Below are 18,780 nucleotides of genomic sequence, written 5' to 3' on the forward strand. Positions count from 1 at the left end.
GACTCCGTACAATCTATGCCGCTCATGGAGGACTCTCTCATCCCAGCAGGCCCCAGACTATGCTGCAGACATCCTCCTAGACTTTGCTGAAGTAGCACGTTAATGCACTCTCTATCACTGAACGTGACACAGGAATTTCTGGCTCACAGACTGCTGGAATATGCACCAAATCTATTACCAGGCCTGTGCCTGTTGCCAATGACTTTTCACTAAGACTGCTGTACTGTATGCAACACCAGCCTTAGTATATCTGCCCCATTATATCTATATAAATGGTATGACCATGTTCACAGATCTTGAATTTGCCTAGGGGAAATCTGATACATATTTTATAATGTTGGGACGACCACCGATCCGCAGGATAGGGGCCTGTACCCACAGGACCCCCCAAAATAAAGAGAGTGGCAGGTTCAGCATGTATACTTTTGATCTATTCATCTCCATGAGACAGTACAGTGTTCAGCTATAGAGAATAAATGATGCTGCAGTGCATATGCTCGACCTCTGTTCAATCCGGGATGCCCTCGTTCTTGTGGATCTAGGATATCATCAAATACTGGAATACTCCTTTAATGAAGTATATTGAAAAGAAACATGTTTATTATCATTTTTACACTGTTATAATATTTAGTTGTGATATAAAGTAAAAAAAAAAAAAGTAACTGTTCGACTGACAGGAGGGCCCCTCCCAATGACCAGTGTCCTGAGTAGTATCTCCTACTTTGTTGTGGTAGAAAAGCCACACAGGACTCAAATGAAGAAGAGACAGCAGCAGTAGGCCCAATTTTGCAGGGTGCAGAAGCTGGCCATTCTCATTCATGTAAATTATATTTTCGTAGAACAGATAAAACTCTGCACTTTTCTATGGAGCATTTACATGCTCTATAAAATACCTTATTTATTTGCATTAGATGTGGATTGGAATAGATTTGAGGGATTTATGTACAGAATCTGCACCTACACTGTCATTTAATCCTGAATGTGTGAACATAGCCTTAAAAAAAGAACATATTTTTAAGCCAAGAACTGACAACTGAAGCAGTGCATGTATATGCTGTTTATTACATAGAAAGGCCTGTCTTAATAGTGAATTAGAGTTCATGCACACACCAGTGTCAGTTTTGAAGTTTTGGTGTTGCATCAGAGTTTTGCATCTAAAAAGTAAGAGTTCAGGACCGGTCTCCATGTTTTTTACACGTTAAAACATTTTTGAATGAAATGGATCAGTGATGACATCTGTGTTCTGCCAGTAGTTTTAACAGACCCATAGACTTCAATGGGTGTTTTTGGCCCACAGCATAGACCAAAGCTGGGTGAATAAACACACTAAATCAATGGACAGTACACGTCTATGAGTCACTGATGCCCTTAGGACTCCTGTTCACACCCGAAACGCTCAATGATAACCTGCCATGCATAGACGAAAAACTAATATCAATGTTGTACATTACTTTTATAGTTTACTGTTCATTTTGCATATTTCCATGGAACAATTATCACAAAGGCCTATAGCTCTAAACGATAGGCTTAGTATTTGAATAAATGCCGTAGACTTTGGTCAATGCAAGGGAACAGGGGCACAGTCTACCTCCAGAAGGTCACACTTGTCCTACATGTCTACTATCACGTAATGAGTAAACCATAGTCGATTCATAAATTCTAAAAAGCAGATTACTGAATGGATAGTTAACTCTTCTTGCCAGTTCAACCAGTCACTTGTGGTTTCAAATATGATGAAGGTTGTACATTCAGATCTTCTAAGTGGTCACTGAACAGGACAGAGTCTCCCCTATAAATCCTGTTTCCATCAGTGATTCCATCTATGTTCCCCGGTGTAGGCAAAGATCTTATATAGGTTGTCAGGGCTTTGTGCACAATTACACTTGGCTAGTAAACAATCCCACCTCTGCCCACTTTCTGAATAAGAGCTAATATTTAACTATTCTTTGACAGAAAAGGATTGCAAATACCATAATGCAGCTTTCTATGCTGCCATCTTAACATCTGCGAGCGTTCTAAGGTCACATTTGCCGGCATTATCTTTGGAAGCTAGTGTTTTATTGCATGTTGGACTAGTCTTATGTTATCTTATTGCTTCTTTTGGTTATTTACTACAAGGTGACACAACACAAATGGTAACATGGTCCATCTCAAAGAAGTCAGATCAGTTCAGAACCCTATGAAAGAAAGAACCTTAAGGTATTGTAGTTCCTCTGATGTACGAGAGCTGCATTGTCTGCTCGCCTGATACAATGGCATCGATTTCCACAAATAAAGCATTTAACACAGTCAAATGATCTGCAGCCTGCAAACCGAATATCTATGGAAAGGATCCCTTTTTTGTCTTTGTGTAGAATTACGATTGCACCCATCACAACAGCAGTATCTGCTGCCTGGACAATATCATCTCTTCAAAGGGATCAGTCAGAAGCCTCATAGGCTCCAGCACAGAAAACAATTACGGGTATTTTGTGTCTTCTCGAAAAGGGACCTCTTTTTTTGAGGGTGGGTGGTGTGAAGGTGTGGACATTGTCATTTTCTAAAGACATTCGAAAACCTAAAATCAACATTTTGAAACCGTAATGATGGCTAGAGGTATTTCATACCGACAGCTGCTGCCTGCAATACAGAATGACATAAAAAGCTGCCTTTATATTAAAGAAATGTGCATAATAAGCATCAGTCAGGTTTATCGCGACTCTTTGCCAGCATTAATCCCTTATCACACTCTAGCAAGTAGCTTTTTAAGGCTCCTTACCTTTTGCTGAATATTTAAGCCAGCCGCTGCTTCTGAACCGAGTCCAGTGTCACTTCAGTGGTTGCAAAGCAAGAATTCAGACCAGCCAGCCTTCCCTTTGCTGTCACTGGCTCCTCTTTACCCTAGCACAATGCACCCAGCCTCCACCGGTCATGCCTTTGAAAAACTTACATACACTGAAGTAAGATACTGGAGGGATTTTTGGCATGATGCTGACTTTTTATTTCGGGTTGTCAGACTGCCCTTTAACTAGCTTACCCAGAATGAGCAGAAATAGGCATCAAGCTGCTCAGTCATAATATTCCTGGCTGAATGATAATTTTGCAGACTGAGTTGTCACCCTATGTTTGTGACACTATATGGCATCATAACAAGGAAGCACTTCAATCAATGGGGATTAGGATGTACATGATATTTATCGGCATTGATATCGTTCTAATACTATCAATAAAACACCTATGGCCAGGTTTCCCATTGGGTGAGCTCCAGATTAAGTTGCAGCTAAAATATGTATACAGTTATTGGACACATCTCAGTATAAGGTGCAAACTTGATTTAAAGCAAATAAACTCAAACCGATAGGATGCGGAAGTCAATATAAAAGGCAATAGAATGTCACATAGCGTGGGAAGTTGGCAATACTGTATAAAAAAATATTGATAGCCATCCCCTATACAAAAAACATCCATCTCAAATATCATTTTTATCCAAAAACATGAATATTCATGCCTGCCCGTTGGTGTAACGTTGCCGTTTAACTCAATCATTGCCAATGCCAAACATACCCTTGATTGATTTGTACTGAACACAAAGGGTGAATACACCCGAAGCCCCTGATGTGTTACCAAAGACTGCAGAGTTGAAAGCAGCAGTCCAAACAGGCTGTAATGCTTTCTGATCGACGGTGCCATTCCCGAATGTCAATGTGCAGCATGCCTCTCATGCCATTTAAATACCCGGATCTTAAGAGAACCGGTAGCAATTAATTCACTGCTCAATCACAACTCGAATGGCAAGTGCGGCATCTCTTTGTTATTTCCAGCTAATAACCCCTGCTGTTTACTCGAAGGAGACGGGGGCTGAATTATATAGAACCCATTTGCTGGAATATAGGTGCCTTAACATTGGAAAAATCACAGCCATTGCTCAGAGCAGGATTAAATGAAATGCACAGTACAATAAAGACATGCTCTGCAGCAGCAGCATATACAATCCATGATGCAAATCTAGAACAATACCCTGATCTACCTGCATCCAGAAGGTCATAGTACAATGCCTCTGCCATTCTCTAATGCTGTCTTCCTGAGGTTTGGCTTAGATAGACAGACACTCTCCAGCGTAGAGCATACAACAATGCATAAGACGTTGCCAGGGACAGACACATACCCAGTCATCTCCTACCTTATTGTCATCCTCAGCCTCTCCATCGTCCTGAATTTCTGAAGTCACCTGTACTGATCCATCCCATTTCCAATTGGAGACAGACGTTATTCTCCCTGATAGAATAAGCCTCAGCTGTGCTGAGCTATATATATTTTTTTCCAGTGCGGATGCCTAGAATTTTCTGCACAAACCAGACACAAACTGCAGCTGAGCTCCCTTTCTATCCCCTCCCTTTAAGAGAAGGAGCTAGTGCTCCCCTTAGTCTCTCCCAGCCTGTTCTAGCTGTCTTTCCTCTCTCTTCCCTTCCCCCCCTCCAATCCAAACTCAGTGCAGCCCAGTCAGGGTCATTTACATTTCTCAGCATGATGACCCCTCTGCACTGCTTGTAGGGTCTGGTTGACTTAAAGGCACTGTTACAAAAAATATACACACGTCACATAAGTATAAAAATACTAATATATAATTGCAATCAAAAGCAAACAAACAGAATAACATAGGGAATATAGACAGGTGCATCACTTCCTTGCATCGCCTCCAATGGAAATACATGATCTTCAGTGCCAGAGGAATGGAATAGATTTTCAATTCTTTCCCTCTTTATAAATGACATTATTATTCCAGGTTTACTCAGGAGGGGGTTGGTCGAATTTTCTTCAGCTAGTGCTGTGGAAAAGCAAATTCCCTTCTCCTCCCCCAGGTATGAGCTGAACTAATAAGGATGATTGGAAAGCAGATGACCTCTCTGACATTACCAGTGTTTCTCTGCATCATCTGAGACGGATGTGCAAGTGTAGAGAATGTATCATTGCTTATTGGGAATATCATTAGCAGCAGGACATACCGGAATTGTATCACATTTATCTGTGATCAAAAAGGAAACAATGATAAAGTCTATGCACAAATTATACAGGCATGCTCAACCTGCGGCCCTCCAGCTGTTGTAAAACTACAACTCCCAAAATGCCCTGCTGTAGGCTGATAGCTGTAGTCTGTTCGGGCATGCTGGGAGTTGTAGTTTTGCAACAGCTGGAGGGCCGCAGGTTGAGCATGCCTGCACTAATACATACAGATGCACCAGAAACGCCACTTTAACGTGATTGGTTGTATTAGGTTGCATGCACACAGTCATTTACGATGGGTGCTACACCAGTTTTTGGTGTAAAAAAAAGTTGCCAGACCCAGTTTTGGAACTTTTTAAACAATATTTTGTCGCATTGGCATTTTTGCATTGTGCTCATCACTTGGGAGTAGCGATGGCGCATGGCGGGGGCTGGGTTAAGACAGGGACATCAAGCGCAACTAATTTACCAGGACACCATTACTAATGTGTCGCAGTTCCCCTTTTCCGTCCAGCTGTGTGACACAATTTTGGCGCACAACCGTTTTTTCGTGCCTTGTGCGCCAGTTGGTCGTGACATGGGTGAGATGTGTCGGGGGCCATGGGTCTTAGTAAATGTGCCCCACTATCTTTTGTGATTTATTCAAACTGATTCTTAGTGATTACTTGCTTCTGATTGTAAACGTCCCTTTACACTGGCGGCATGGGCGCTCATTAACGATATTCTGCTGGTGAAAAGCTGCTACCGAATATCCGATGAACAAGCGAAAAGCTCGTTCATTGGGTAATATGCTCGTGTGTGCAGGCACATAAATCGTCATTTGTGCTGTCTAAACAACCTCTGCTGCCAGCAAACAACAGGGATTTATGGGGGTGAGCGACGGCATTAGCGATAACTCCTCCCCATACTGTGCAGGAGATCGCTGCATGTAAATATAGCGCTTCATCTCCACTGACGAGCAAGTGATTTGTCAGGAAGGAAAGCTTCCTTCCCGACAATCGCCTGTTAAATTGTTCAGTGTAAATGGGCCTTTAGGTTGGGCTTACACATTGCGTGGGAGATTATCAAACTGATATAAATGAAAACCGTCCTACCCAACCCTTATCAGCCTATCAGATTCCACCTTTAATTTTCCAAAGAAGCTCTGAAAAATGAAAGGTGGAATCTGATTGGTTGCTATGGACAACTAAACCAGTTTTCCTGTGCACCAGTTTTGATAAATCTAGCCCTGCATGATAAAAAAAACTTTCGTTCGATAACCATATACATTTCTACCACCGTGTTCTGATGCAGTTTTTACAGTAAAAACAGTGGGGTACATTTACAAAGACCAGCATTTTCACGGCAGTCTTTGTTTTACTCTTGCGCTGCCGGAGGATTCATCTAATTAATGATGAGGAGTGCGCATTGGCACAAATTAGGCTAATCTGAGGCAGTCCGTGCATCTTGCAAAAAAAGTATGGTATCCCCCGGCTGGTGTAGGTTTTCTCCAACATGTACACCTGTTTCCGCCCAACTTCGCCCCTTAGTATTGTCGCACAGCCGGTCTAAAAGGGGACCTGCGACTATTTTCACAACTAAAACAAGTACCTTGATAAATGAGTCTGACCCCTAGTATAGGCAATTGCATAAATTTTTACTATTTATTTTGTTGCATTTCTTTTCAGCGACAAAAAACGTAAATGCTGCCTAAACTGCCATTTACCTGCAAAATCATGCGGCCATTAAGCATGGTTTCACACTATGGCTTATTTTTGAAACTCTGCGTATTGGCAGCTTTATTATCTTTTTTTGTTGTACCAGAAAACTTATAAAGTGCCCTACAAAGACTGGACATTTTTGTAGTGGCAGTTAAAATGGAGTCTATCACCAGGAAATTCACAATAGGGGTTACTTATCAAGCCCAGCGTTTATGTGGCAGTCTTGGCAATCCCTTGTGCCACTGGGGGAGGCGCTTAATTTATGGAGAGATGCACTTCTCATCATAAATTAAATGCATCCTCTGGCAGTCCATAACTGGTGTAGATTTAACTCACCATTTTCATCCGAAATGATGATACCTAATAATGATAATAATACCTTTTGCTTAGTGATCCGTTGCTTTATTCTGGAGAAAAAGTTCTTTCAATCCACATGAAAAGGAGTAGTGTAGTTACCCATGGCCTTAAAGGGTCACACACCTTTCCCAGCACATTCTTATGTGTAAAAATAAAAACTATGGCATTCAATGCTGCAATGCAATGCAAAAATATCCCCAAAAATACTTTGTAAAGTTTTTAATGATACACTATAGACTTTAAAGTAACATCTGGTCTAAAAAAAAAAAAAAAGCAAAAAACAAACCTCTAACTCACAAATATAGCAAAAAATGACCAAAAACATTATGGGTACAAGCACACAGGTGTATAGTTTATGCAGATTTTCCAGGCCGATTTTTTGTGCGGTTTTTGCTGCATTTCCGCATCAAATCTGCACCACCAATTGACATGCTGCAGATTTGAAAATCCTATTTGCCTGTCAATTTCCACATGGCACCATGTAAGAGATTTAAAAAAATCTCCTCTACTTAGCTAATGCTGCATTATAATGCGGATTTTCTGCGCAGTTTGCATATACCCTATGGGGGAATTAATCATGAGGGGAGTTATTGAAGTCACTTTTGCTGCATTGCTGTTATTTGCACCAAATTTATCAAACGTTGAAAGTTTGATAAATATACTGTATTTTTCAGACTATAAGATGCACTGGACCATAACACGCACCTACAATGAGAAGTATAAAAATAGAAAATACAATTTTTACTTTATATATCTTACGGGTGACATACAGTTGATACAGTACAGACACAGTACAAAAGCCAATGCCGTATAGCAGGGAAGGCCAACCTGCGGCTCTCCAGCTGTTGCAAAACTACAACTCCCAGCATGCCCAGCCAGCCTACAGCTATCAACCTACAGCAGGGCATGGTGGGAATTGTAGTTTTACAACAGCTGGAGAGCCGCCGGTTGGCCATGCCTGCCGTATAGCATTGTCAGCTCCAGTGCCCCCTGACTATACCAGCTACAGTGCCTCATCACATTGCGACCTACAGTTCCTCATCACATTGCCAGCTACAGTGCTTCATCACATACCAACCACAGTGCCTCATCACTTTAGTAGCCATAATTCCCCCTGACTATGTCAGTGTCATTGCCTCCTGACTATGCCAGCCACAGTGCGCCCTGACTATACCAGCCACAGTGCCTCATCACATGAAACCAACAGTGCTTCATCACTTTAGTAGTCATAATTTGTCATGACTGTGTCAGTGTCCCCAGACTATGCCAGCCAGAGTGCCTCATCACAATGCCACCAACAGTGCCCCCTGACTATGCCAACCACAAAGCACTATCATTATTAGGAACAGCCTTGCTGCTTACGCTTATCCAGTCAGAAGCAGTAGTACGAGATACTGGGATGGATCTGTGCCATGGAGATCATGGAGGAGGGCATGCTACAAAGGTCCTTGCACGGCAAACAGTGCACACAGTTATTCTGCTGTGTGTGTGTTATTTGCACACTGAGTATTCACACTTTACAGGAATATGTGTGTAAGATATGACAGTTCTGTGAGCAGATAATACACAGATTATAAATGCAGAGCACAGTACACACTGTGTCCTCACATACAGTATGTATTGCTAGGACCTGTCATTTAGTAAGGGAGCTCAGAGTCTTTTTCTTCAAATTCCAGTATTTGGACTATTAGACTCACGAGAAGATGGCAGCACAAGAGTGGGGAGAAAAAGTGTGTCAAATAAAAAAAATAAAAGCTATATCTAGAGATATTACTCCAATGTTTAGGCTACCCCCCTGCTGAAGCGAACTTGTGACATTAGTTTTATCAGCTTTTCCTACAGCACCCAGGACACACGCCCTGGCAGCTATTACCAGTTCTATGATATCATGCTGTGTTCATAACTTGGTATTTGGGTTTTCAATATGGCATCACCATCAGGTAATAATATATCAGCTTTAGATGTTAGTACAAGATCTGCTAGCTCAAATATCTGGATCTTAAATAAGGGTTCACCGCTGGTGGATAATTCTAATGTAGTAATAAATTGCATTTATTTTCCATGGTAAACATAGGAAATGTTGAGAGTAGGACGAGCAGTTGTAGTTACACTACAGTTAAACACTGAATAGTAAGCAGATCTTGATTGAGCATTGCAACCCTTTCAACCAGCTAATCGATGTCATCAATATTAGGACTCTGCACATCCACTTTAAGACCATGGTGGTGCTTTAGGTGGACAAATGCTTCTGACACAAGTGAGAGGAGGATGAGTTTTTATAAGAGTCCTAGCAATATATAAACAACTTTTAGCAGAAAAAACGTTTAAAGAAATCATTTTAAAAAATTGTATATTCGTAAACTCAATATATCTTCCACCATGATGTTCTGTTTCAGATAAGCTAGTTATTTAAAAAAGATGTTAAATTATCAGAAGTGTTATGACTAGGGCTGAGCAAACTTGTGTTTCAAGTTCGGTGTACAAGGTTCGGGTTATCGAGGAATTCCGTTATGGATTCTGCTGGTAGCGGAATCCATAACGGAATTGTTAGATTACCTGAACCTTGTAGGCCGAACTTGAAACACAAGTTCGCTCAGCCCTGGTTATGAGGTCAGTATATGAGCAGATGACTTTCTATGACTCTCTACAAGCAATATTAAATCAGTTCAGATTGATTGGTCTGAATGAATCAAGAACTGTTGAACGGTTGTATTGTTTCCAACATCTAAAGGCGGGTTTACACCGCACAATATTACAGCCGATTGTCGGGAAGGAAGCATTCCTTCCCAACAGTTGGCTGCTTGTTCAGTGAAGAAGACCACGCATTTACATGCAGTGATCTTCTTCACAGTATAAGGAAGGGGTATTGCTATTGTGATCCCTCGTCCTCATACAGAATCATTGTTTCTGGGCAGCAGATTCCTCTTTAGACTGCACAGAAACAATGATTGATGTGCCAGGATGAACGACAGGATCACCAGATGAATGAGCGTTTCGCTGGTTCATCGGGTGATTGGCAGCACATTTAGATTAGCAGATTGTCGGGAACAAGCGTTCACAGGAACGTTTGTTCCCTATAATCTACCAGAAAATTGGACAGTCTAAATCCACCTTAATAATTGCACGACTACCTGTTGTAAAATCACTATAATCTCTTGGCTTCAGATTACATTTTTACAAACAAAAATGTTGCAGATTACATTTTTACAAATAAAACACATCTTAGTTTTATTCCGGCCGCCTCTCGGCATGTTTGCCGTGCTGCCGCTGGACCTCCGGCCCACCCCCATTATAGTCAATGGGGCCGGAGTGGACCTCCAGCAGCACGCGTGCACTAGTGGCAGCACAGATCCCGGCAGGCTGTTCACCCGCTGGTACAGCCTGCCGGAGAAGGCTGCCGCTAATGTGAAAGTAGCCTTACCCTCTTTACTCTGATACCCATAAATAAAATCTAGTGTGACACTGACCAATTGCCTTGGGAAGTCATTTAATTAGTAAATAGAGGCCACTTGTGTTTAATTAATTCTCAATATAACTACAGCTGTACTGTGAAGGCATCAGAGGTTTGTTAGTGAACATTTGTGATCAAAAAGCATCATGAATATCACGAACATCAGAAACACACCATACAGGTCAGGCATAAAGTTGTGTAAAAGTGTAAAGCAGTATGAGGTTATAAAAAAAATATCTCAAGCTCTGAACATCTCATTGAAAACTGTTCAATCCATTATCTGAAAATTAAAAGAGTATGGCACAACTGCAAACCTACCAAAACATGGCGTCCACCTAAACTGACAGCCCAGACAAGGAGAGCATTAATTGGACTCGAGTAAACTATACCAAACTTAGTAACAGACATCTTAATAAATTGGCACATTGGTCTGGCTTTTTAGAATAATTCTTCCGAAGGCATAAACATGTATTTCAGTGTGCAGTTTTTTTAATCAGTGGCTATTAGTAGTAGAGCATTTACTGTTGCAATAATGTACCCACCATTTATGACCTCCAATTGCCCTTCTATAGTGATAACGGTGCACTGAAATCCTCCCTGACCTATCAAAGCTACCATTCTAAGGAGGAGTAAGGTCTCATCAGAGAGCAGATTGTTCTGGCCATATGTTGCAGTGCTGTACCTGGACATTATATGCTATTTTGGCACACCAAGTGGGCACATGATGTACTGCTGCCTTTAGATATTTCTAGTAGCAGCCTCTTTCTGCCATTCTAGTATCCTGCATAACTTTTCCCCGTTCAATCAAAATTCTTCATTGGAGGTGCATGTATCAGGGTAGTTGTTGGGAAGACTAAGCAGGTGTCAATAAGTCTTCAACGTTTCTGATTACCTATCATACAAGAGCTGGGCCTCATAAGTCTCAGATGCACAAAGCACCCCCAAAGAGGACATTAGGGTGCTGGCTTGTCTTTTTTCTAACTGTCTCTATGTGAATAACCCTGGAATCCAGGATATTCACAGAATTTAGTAGAAGCTCACTGAGAGTGTGTGTCTTCACTCCATCAAAGCATGAGTCTTGCTCCATGGTCTGTCTTTAAACCAGAAACTGAAATCTATACCTGCTAAAATAAAGCATACCTAAAGGGGTTGTGCCATCAAAACAACTATCCAAACGGAGTCTCTGAGTCCCCCGATGAATCAAACAAAGGTTACACATGCAGGTTGCCACTCTATTCACCTCTACAGGACTGCCAAAGATAGCTTAGGGTTGTACATGGTTATCTTTGGCAGTCCCATTGATCAGATATGATGTGGTAAGTATAATAAGTTGCTATGATGCAACAACCCCTTTAAGCTATGAATGTTGTCTTTGCATGAATACAGTATAGAAAATGTCAACTAAATAACAATAAAATTCTCTGCCAGTTTTTTTTTTCTGATATACAAATAAAATATGTCTTACAAAAAAAAAAAAAAATCATACTAACCCTCATACCTATATTTTCAATGAAAGTAGAGAACCAACACATTCTCAAAAGGCTAATACCATTATAAAAGAACTTTATTCGCCCAGGCGTCTTCATGCAATTTTGTGGCAAAGTATAATTTTTAAAATAAAAACTGCATAAAAGTTTATATTAGTGGCTAAAAGTGTGATTCAAACAGAAATTTATATACACCACACCTCCTAAAAATAAAAGTTCAACATATGCAAAGTTCTTAAATACCACTTAAATTATATGCACATATCTTTATACAATCACCTGGAAAGATTAAAAATCTATTTTTAAGCTGAATTTTAGTTAAGTAACAACCTATAGAACACAGGTGATTACACATATTGAAATGCACCCACAAAACCTATACATTTCCTGAAAGCAAGCAACTGATGATTGCAGTTGCTTTTCCAAGCTAAGGAAAGCCATGTCTACCTTCAAGTAACTTGCATCAAAACAAACATTGCACCTTGGGGGTCGTGGCCAGCGATGGAAGTGTGAGGACGAGCTCGATGTGAACTCCGCTGCACCCCGATTAAAACAAGCCCGCACCTGCTCTATAGATGGGGAAAACTACTAAAAGGGTTGAGCCCGTCCATCTGCTCCCCTTACCGCTTCCCAGGGCGACTTGTGTGCTTACTTCTCCAGGCAGACCGACCCATTGGTCGACCAGATCATCGTGGGACAGCTCCTGAGCCATGGCACCAGGACATTCTCCTGATACCCATCTGCCAAGCCCCAAAGCCCAGGGCCCCCTCCACACTACCTCCCATTCTCAAAACCCTATAAATCATTTGCCTGTAAAGGCCCTGTCATTTACAACAGCATCTGATGAGGACTCCAGACCACCTACCATAGCGGATTTGCGTGCTCTTATTTGCTCCTTACCTTCTAAAGAGGACTTTTCTAGCTTTGCGGCTAATATCTTACAAGAATGCAAGCAGGTATTCGCCCAATTCCGAACAGATTTATCTACTCTTACCAACCATGTGGACTCCATTGCTCAAGACCACATGGTGGTGTCAGCTGATCTGAAAGCCTTCAAGCTGTCACTCGGGTCCAAGAGATGCAAATTCATGCCCTTCAACAACACTTGGATGATCTGGAGAACCGTGGACTTCGCAACAATCTCCGTATCAGAGGCCTTCCAGAATCCGTTTCTGCTGCTGACTTTTTTCCCGCCTTCATATCGATATTAAATAAAATTCTGGAGCGCCCCAGTACCACTCCCATTGAAATTGACAGGGCACACTGTGCGCTGAGCCCATCGGCGCCTGAGGGCTCAAGACCTAGAGAGTTTGAGACGTCATCTGTAGAATCTACTTTTATACTGTGGAAGAACAGATCCTCTTCAAGGCCCGTCAACACCAGTCTCATCATGATCCTCCAAGACCTTTCCCGCTACATGCTTGCTCAAAGAGCAGCATTGAAACCTCTCCTTACTCTACCACCAGACAGAGGAATACCTTACCGTTGGGGTTTCTCTTTTGCTTTGATAGCTGGCCACAAAGGTCATACAGCCTCTCTCTCTATGTGAGTTGTTGCTCACATTGCCTTTTTCTCTCTTACTATGATTTTTTTTTCTCTTTTTCCCTTCTCTAGTTCTTAGCTGGTCTTTTTTTTCTCATGTAGCAGGTGATTCTTTTCCATTTTGTTTTGAAATTGTACGGTTGATGCCGATACCAGGTATCTGATCCTCTCCATGTGTATTGGTGGCCGAGAGTTCACATTCTTGAATGCATATGCACCTAATCAAAATCAAGTTACCTTCTTGGTTGACCCGGTTGACAAGGTCCTCCCCAAGCTGAGAGGCACAGTTATTTTCTGTGGAGACTTAAATCTCACCCTTGACCTTACTCTAGATAATTCCTCAGGACGTGCTGCCATCTCTTACAGGAGATCAAGAAGGTTAAGAAGGCTTTCTTGCAATTGCAGCTTGGTGACCCCTGGCATATACAACACCCTGCAGACAGGGACTACACCTTTTACTCTTCACCGCATTCTTCCTATAGTCGTATCGACTATATTCTGCTCCAACATCAAGCTCTTATGTGGTTGGAATCTAGACAAATAAGCTCCATCCTGTGGTCAGACCATGCCCCGATCTATTGTTCTCTACAGGTTCCCTTTCAATGCAAAACTGAGTGGACATGGAAGCTTAATAGGCCTCTTCTTGTTGATCCAGTGTGTACAGCCAATGTGTCTCAAACCATCACTGATTTTCTGGCTCACTATTCAGCAGATGCCAGCCCCTTGCCCATGCAATGGGAAGCTTTTAAATGTGTTCTATGGGGCATTCTTGTCAAACATGGGACCTGTATCAAGAGGGAGAAGGTTCATAATCTTTCTATCGCCCTACAGAAAGTCGCCTCCCTGGAATTGCCCCACAAGCGAGTACTTACTTAATCTATTTTACGAGACCTTCAGGATGCTCGCTTGGAAGCCAAGCGTTTATTGGAGCGCTCATATCAAAAAATTATTCCGACCTCCGTAGCAAATTCTATGAGTTTCGCAATAAAAGTGGACGCTTGCTGGCCAGGGTCCTTAGTGGTCAAATGGGCTTTTCTCATATCCTCATATCCTGTTCATTAAAACTTCACATGGTATACCAGTGCATACCACTCCAGATATTGCATTGTCCTTCCATTCCTTTTACTCTGCTCTGTATACTTTGCAGGCTCCGCCCGAGCCGATGGACTTGCCCCTGTCTGCAGCACGGTTGATGACAGAGCAATCTGCTAACCTCGAGGCTCCCTTCACTGTCAGAGAGCTTCAGGATGTACTTAAATCCCTTCCTGGGAGTAAGAACCCGGGCACTGATGGGTTTACGGTGGGGTTTTACAAGGTATTTTCTGAAAATGTAACTCCTTTCCTTCTTCAGGTCTTTAACACTGTGTCGTCTGCGCTTCCCTTTCCGGCACAAGTCTACTGAAGCTCACATAGCGGTGATCCCCAAACCTGACAAAGATCTCCAAGTATGTGCGAGTTATCACCCGATCTCTCTTTCAAATATTGATCTTAAAATATATGCAAAACTTTTGGTGAATTGCCTGAAGGTTTTCCTACCATCTCTCATTCACTCAGACCAGGTGGGGTTTTTGCCGGGAAGGGAGCTCAGGGACAACACCCTCAAGACACTGGACATTATCCATTATGCTAAGACTCTTAATATACCCCTCATGGTCCTGTCTCTTTATGCAGAGAAGGCCTTTGATCGTATTTGGTGGTCTTCTTTATGCTCTGCACTTGCACATATTAGTCTGGGCCCCTGGTTCACGTCCAAGATACTCAGTTTATATCAAACACCGTCGGCGAGAATAAAAGTTAACGGAACTCTTTTCCCCTCCTTTTCAATCCACAATGGCACCCGCCAAGGCTCCCCATTGTCTCCCTTACTATATGTCCTGGTCATGAAACATCTATTGTCCATGATACATGATAATCCTGATATTAAGGGCATCCATATAGGAAATCAGGAGTATAAGTGTGCTGCTTTTGAGGATGACCTATTACTATATATTACCAATCTCCTTCATGTTTGCAGGTGGAATTGGCTCGTTTTGGGGTGTGGTCTAACTTAAAGATCAATATGTAATGGGCATGTCTCCATGGTGTCCCCTATGGTCCTCAAGTGGCCAGGGAAAAAAAATGTAATACTCACCTGGGTACTGTTCCCCGATGCCATCTGTGGAGCAGCCACAGTCCTTTTCAGGCCTGCAGCCTGAGTGCCCTCCACATGCAGTCATAATGATGTCATTGTGCCCTTGAGACCTGGTGCAGGCAGTCATGATGATCTCATCACTTGGTGACTGCTGCACCATTCTACTGGCTCATAAGCTTCAGGCCTGATACCCTGATCCTATGAGAGTGAACAGTGGGGTACCGAGCCATCATTTCCCATGTCCTGCTGCAATTGAATCCAGGAATGGGATGTTAGGTCACCAGGTGGGTACATACGTACCTTGTGCTCCCAGCATTTATAAATGTTGGGAGCTCATAATTTTATGAAGCCAGCTGGCAGCCCCTACTTGTAGTTGGGGGTTGGCAATGACCATGCTGGCTGCCTGGTCCCTTCCAAGCTTAGGATTCTCATCGGGCCCCTTATAGGAGTACTACTAATACTTCCCTAATGGCGTCCCTGACCACAACCATATACATTGATAAGAGCTTGTGCTCTCAAAAACATAAAAAATTGAGACCATCCAAAATTCATCTGCCATCCACTAATTTGCTTTTCTATCAGAATAGATAAAATATATTTTTCATCAGACCTCAGATCCTACTCCTAAATCAGATCCCCAAACCTCATCAGACCTCCAAATCAGACCTCCAAAATAAGACCCCCAATGCTCGGATCAAACACCACAAATCCGACTCCCAGTGTTAGACCCTCAGTGCTCAGATTCCCCCCCAATGCTCATATCTCACCCCATGCTCAGATCTCCCCCCTTCTCAGATCTGACCCCCCATGCTCAGACCTGTTGTTTTTTTCTGTATAGTGGAGTTTTTTTCCTTCTTTAATTGCAAGTTGTACTTGCAGATGTCCAAGGAAGAGATAAATCCCAGTCCAAACCCATATCATTAACAATGGCTTCTAATCACAACAAGACCTCAGCACACGTCTTATCAGTGGCTTTTGTGGGTGCACGTCCCCTCTGACTCCTTCCACCCAAGGTGTCTATAAATAACTTGTATCAATAGTGTGGCGACAGCACACTAAAGACGGCATATAGCTTTAATTCAACATTTATTTTACCAGTGGTACAATCTCAGAGTTACATTTATTGCTTATTGCGACGTTTTGGGCCCAGTTTGGTGCCCTTTATCAAGCTATAAATGCAAAAACAATGTAACAATGGATAGGGTCATGTAGTTGTCATGTGATTGGCTCAAAAACTGCATAGTAGTGTAGAATAGACAAGCGGAATAGTAGAACAGACGGGTGATGAGTAGAGTACAATATCTGTACTGGATCTTCAGTTGCATTGAAATAAGGAGTTATTGGGAGGGTTGATTTAGAAAATGTATAAAAATATAGATTGTTCCTCTAAACTTATACACTTCCCTCAACTATATTTTAAAAAGTTGATGGCAGGTACCCTTAAGACACGAATTACTGCGACCTGTATCAATAATTAAACTAATACAAGAGAAACATTAATTATATTGTCCTTTTACATTTTAAAGTTTCATTGCAATATTTTCTACCTAAAATGAATATGTCATAGAATACGTTCATGTAAAGTCATTAATAAGTCAGGACTGCTAATTATTTATTACTGTCCCTTTTAGTGTTAAATTATTATTTCCTGACTGAAATATGCTTTGTTACAAAAATTATGGTTTTAAAAGTTTTACAAGCATTACATGTTTTACAAAACTAATAAAGCAATAATTCTGAGTATTGAAGTAGGTGCTATTAACCCCTTAGCGCAATGTGTGATATCTGTACAGTTCTTCCCTAAGAAGCAGTACCTGTGCAATCTTCAGCAGGAGAAGGCTTTAATACACAAATGGATCCCCTCTACAGTGTCTGCAATCAAAGCTAGCTCCAAACTGGACCATTTATCACCTTAGATGTTTTGGTCAATAGGAAGCATGACATCTAAGTGGTTTACAGAGGCAAACTACCTTTGGGTCCCCTGCAACTCAATCATGGGATACTAATGGTGGCCATGGAAATCAGAGATCTAACAATGGCTTCCAAGGTTGCGATGTATTGAAGCCAAACAGACCCTAACAGAGGGATGGTTTAATAGGCAAATACTAACAGGTAAAATACATTGCAATACAGAAGTATTGTAATGTATTTTACGAGTGATAAGAAGATTATAAGTTCAAGTCCCTTAGTAGCACAAAAAAGGTAAAAAAAGATTTAAAAAAAATCCCCATATCCCATCCATTATTATGGTAAAAAAAATATATACACATGCTTTTAACTGGTATCAACATGTATGTTATGACTACACCTATAAAATGATAATGCTACTTATCCTGCATGATAAATACTGTAAAAATACAATAACAATAGTGAAATTGAATGTTTTTTGGCCATCTCATGGCTCAATAAATAAAATAGAAAGCAATTAAAAAGTAATATGTAACCCAAAATGGTACCATAAAAAATTATAGCCTTTCCCACAAGAAACATGTACATGCCCCGATATAAAAATAAAAATGTATGGGTGTTAGAATATTGAAGCATATGTTTGCATTTGCGGCATGCCTGACGGCACAAATGCAACGGTTTTTGTATGGCCGAAACCTGGCATTTATGCCAGAAAGAGGCCGGATCACCACCGGACTTGAATTGTAAGATCTGGCAATGTTGAATCTGACGAAATCCAGCTGAAACAGCCTGCTGGATCTGCTGCCGCAACTGTGTACTCACCCTAATGCAAAAGTAATGGGCCAGAGAAAACTATGGATATCTGCATTGTGTTGACATATGACTTCTTCTTTGCATGATACAGCACAGTGAACTATGTTCACAGACAATTATTTCTGGAAGTGTTCCTGAGCACATGCAGTGATTTCCTGTACAGAATCATAACTGATTTAATATATTTGTTTACATTTTACACAGCATCCCAACAAGCCTTCTAATGCATATGTGATGCCACCATAACGTGGACATATGAAAATTTTTTGGTTTTATCTAATTTGTGAGGTATATACAGTGGATATAAAAAGTCTACACACCCCTGTTAAAATGTCAGGTTTCTGTGATGTAAAAAAATGAGACAAAGATAAATCATTTCAGAACTTTTTCCACCTTTATTGTGACGTATAA

General features: G+C 41.4%; 1 protein-coding gene across 6 annotated transcripts in view; it reads right to left on the minus strand.

The window, feature by feature from the left end:
* The window catches only part of MAGI2 (membrane associated guanylate kinase, WW and PDZ domain containing 2), a 1,066,131-nt gene that overhangs the window by 541,536 nt on the left and 505,815 nt on the right, over positions 1 to 18,780 (minus strand). Inside the window, exon 1 of one of the 6 annotated variants that reach the window (XM_040413072.1) lies at positions 4,007 to 4,068. The exons of 4 other annotated variants lie outside the window; for them this stretch is intronic. In XM_040413072.1, coding sequence (XP_040269006.1) covers positions 4,007 to 4,043 — 37 coding nt within the window. In that variant the 5' untranslated portion in view covers positions 4,044 to 4,068. Of the gene's footprint in view, positions 1 to 2,758; positions 2,893 to 4,006; positions 4,069 to 18,780 lie in introns of those variants that run through there. One more of the 6 variants, XM_040413080.1, reaches the window with a different exon arrangement.

The sequence above is a fragment of the Bufo bufo genome, chromosome 1, assembly GCF_905171765.1.
Source record: "Bufo bufo chromosome 1, aBufBuf1.1, whole genome shotgun sequence".
Lineage (NCBI taxonomy): Eukaryota > Metazoa > Chordata > Amphibia > Anura > Bufonidae > Bufo > Bufo bufo.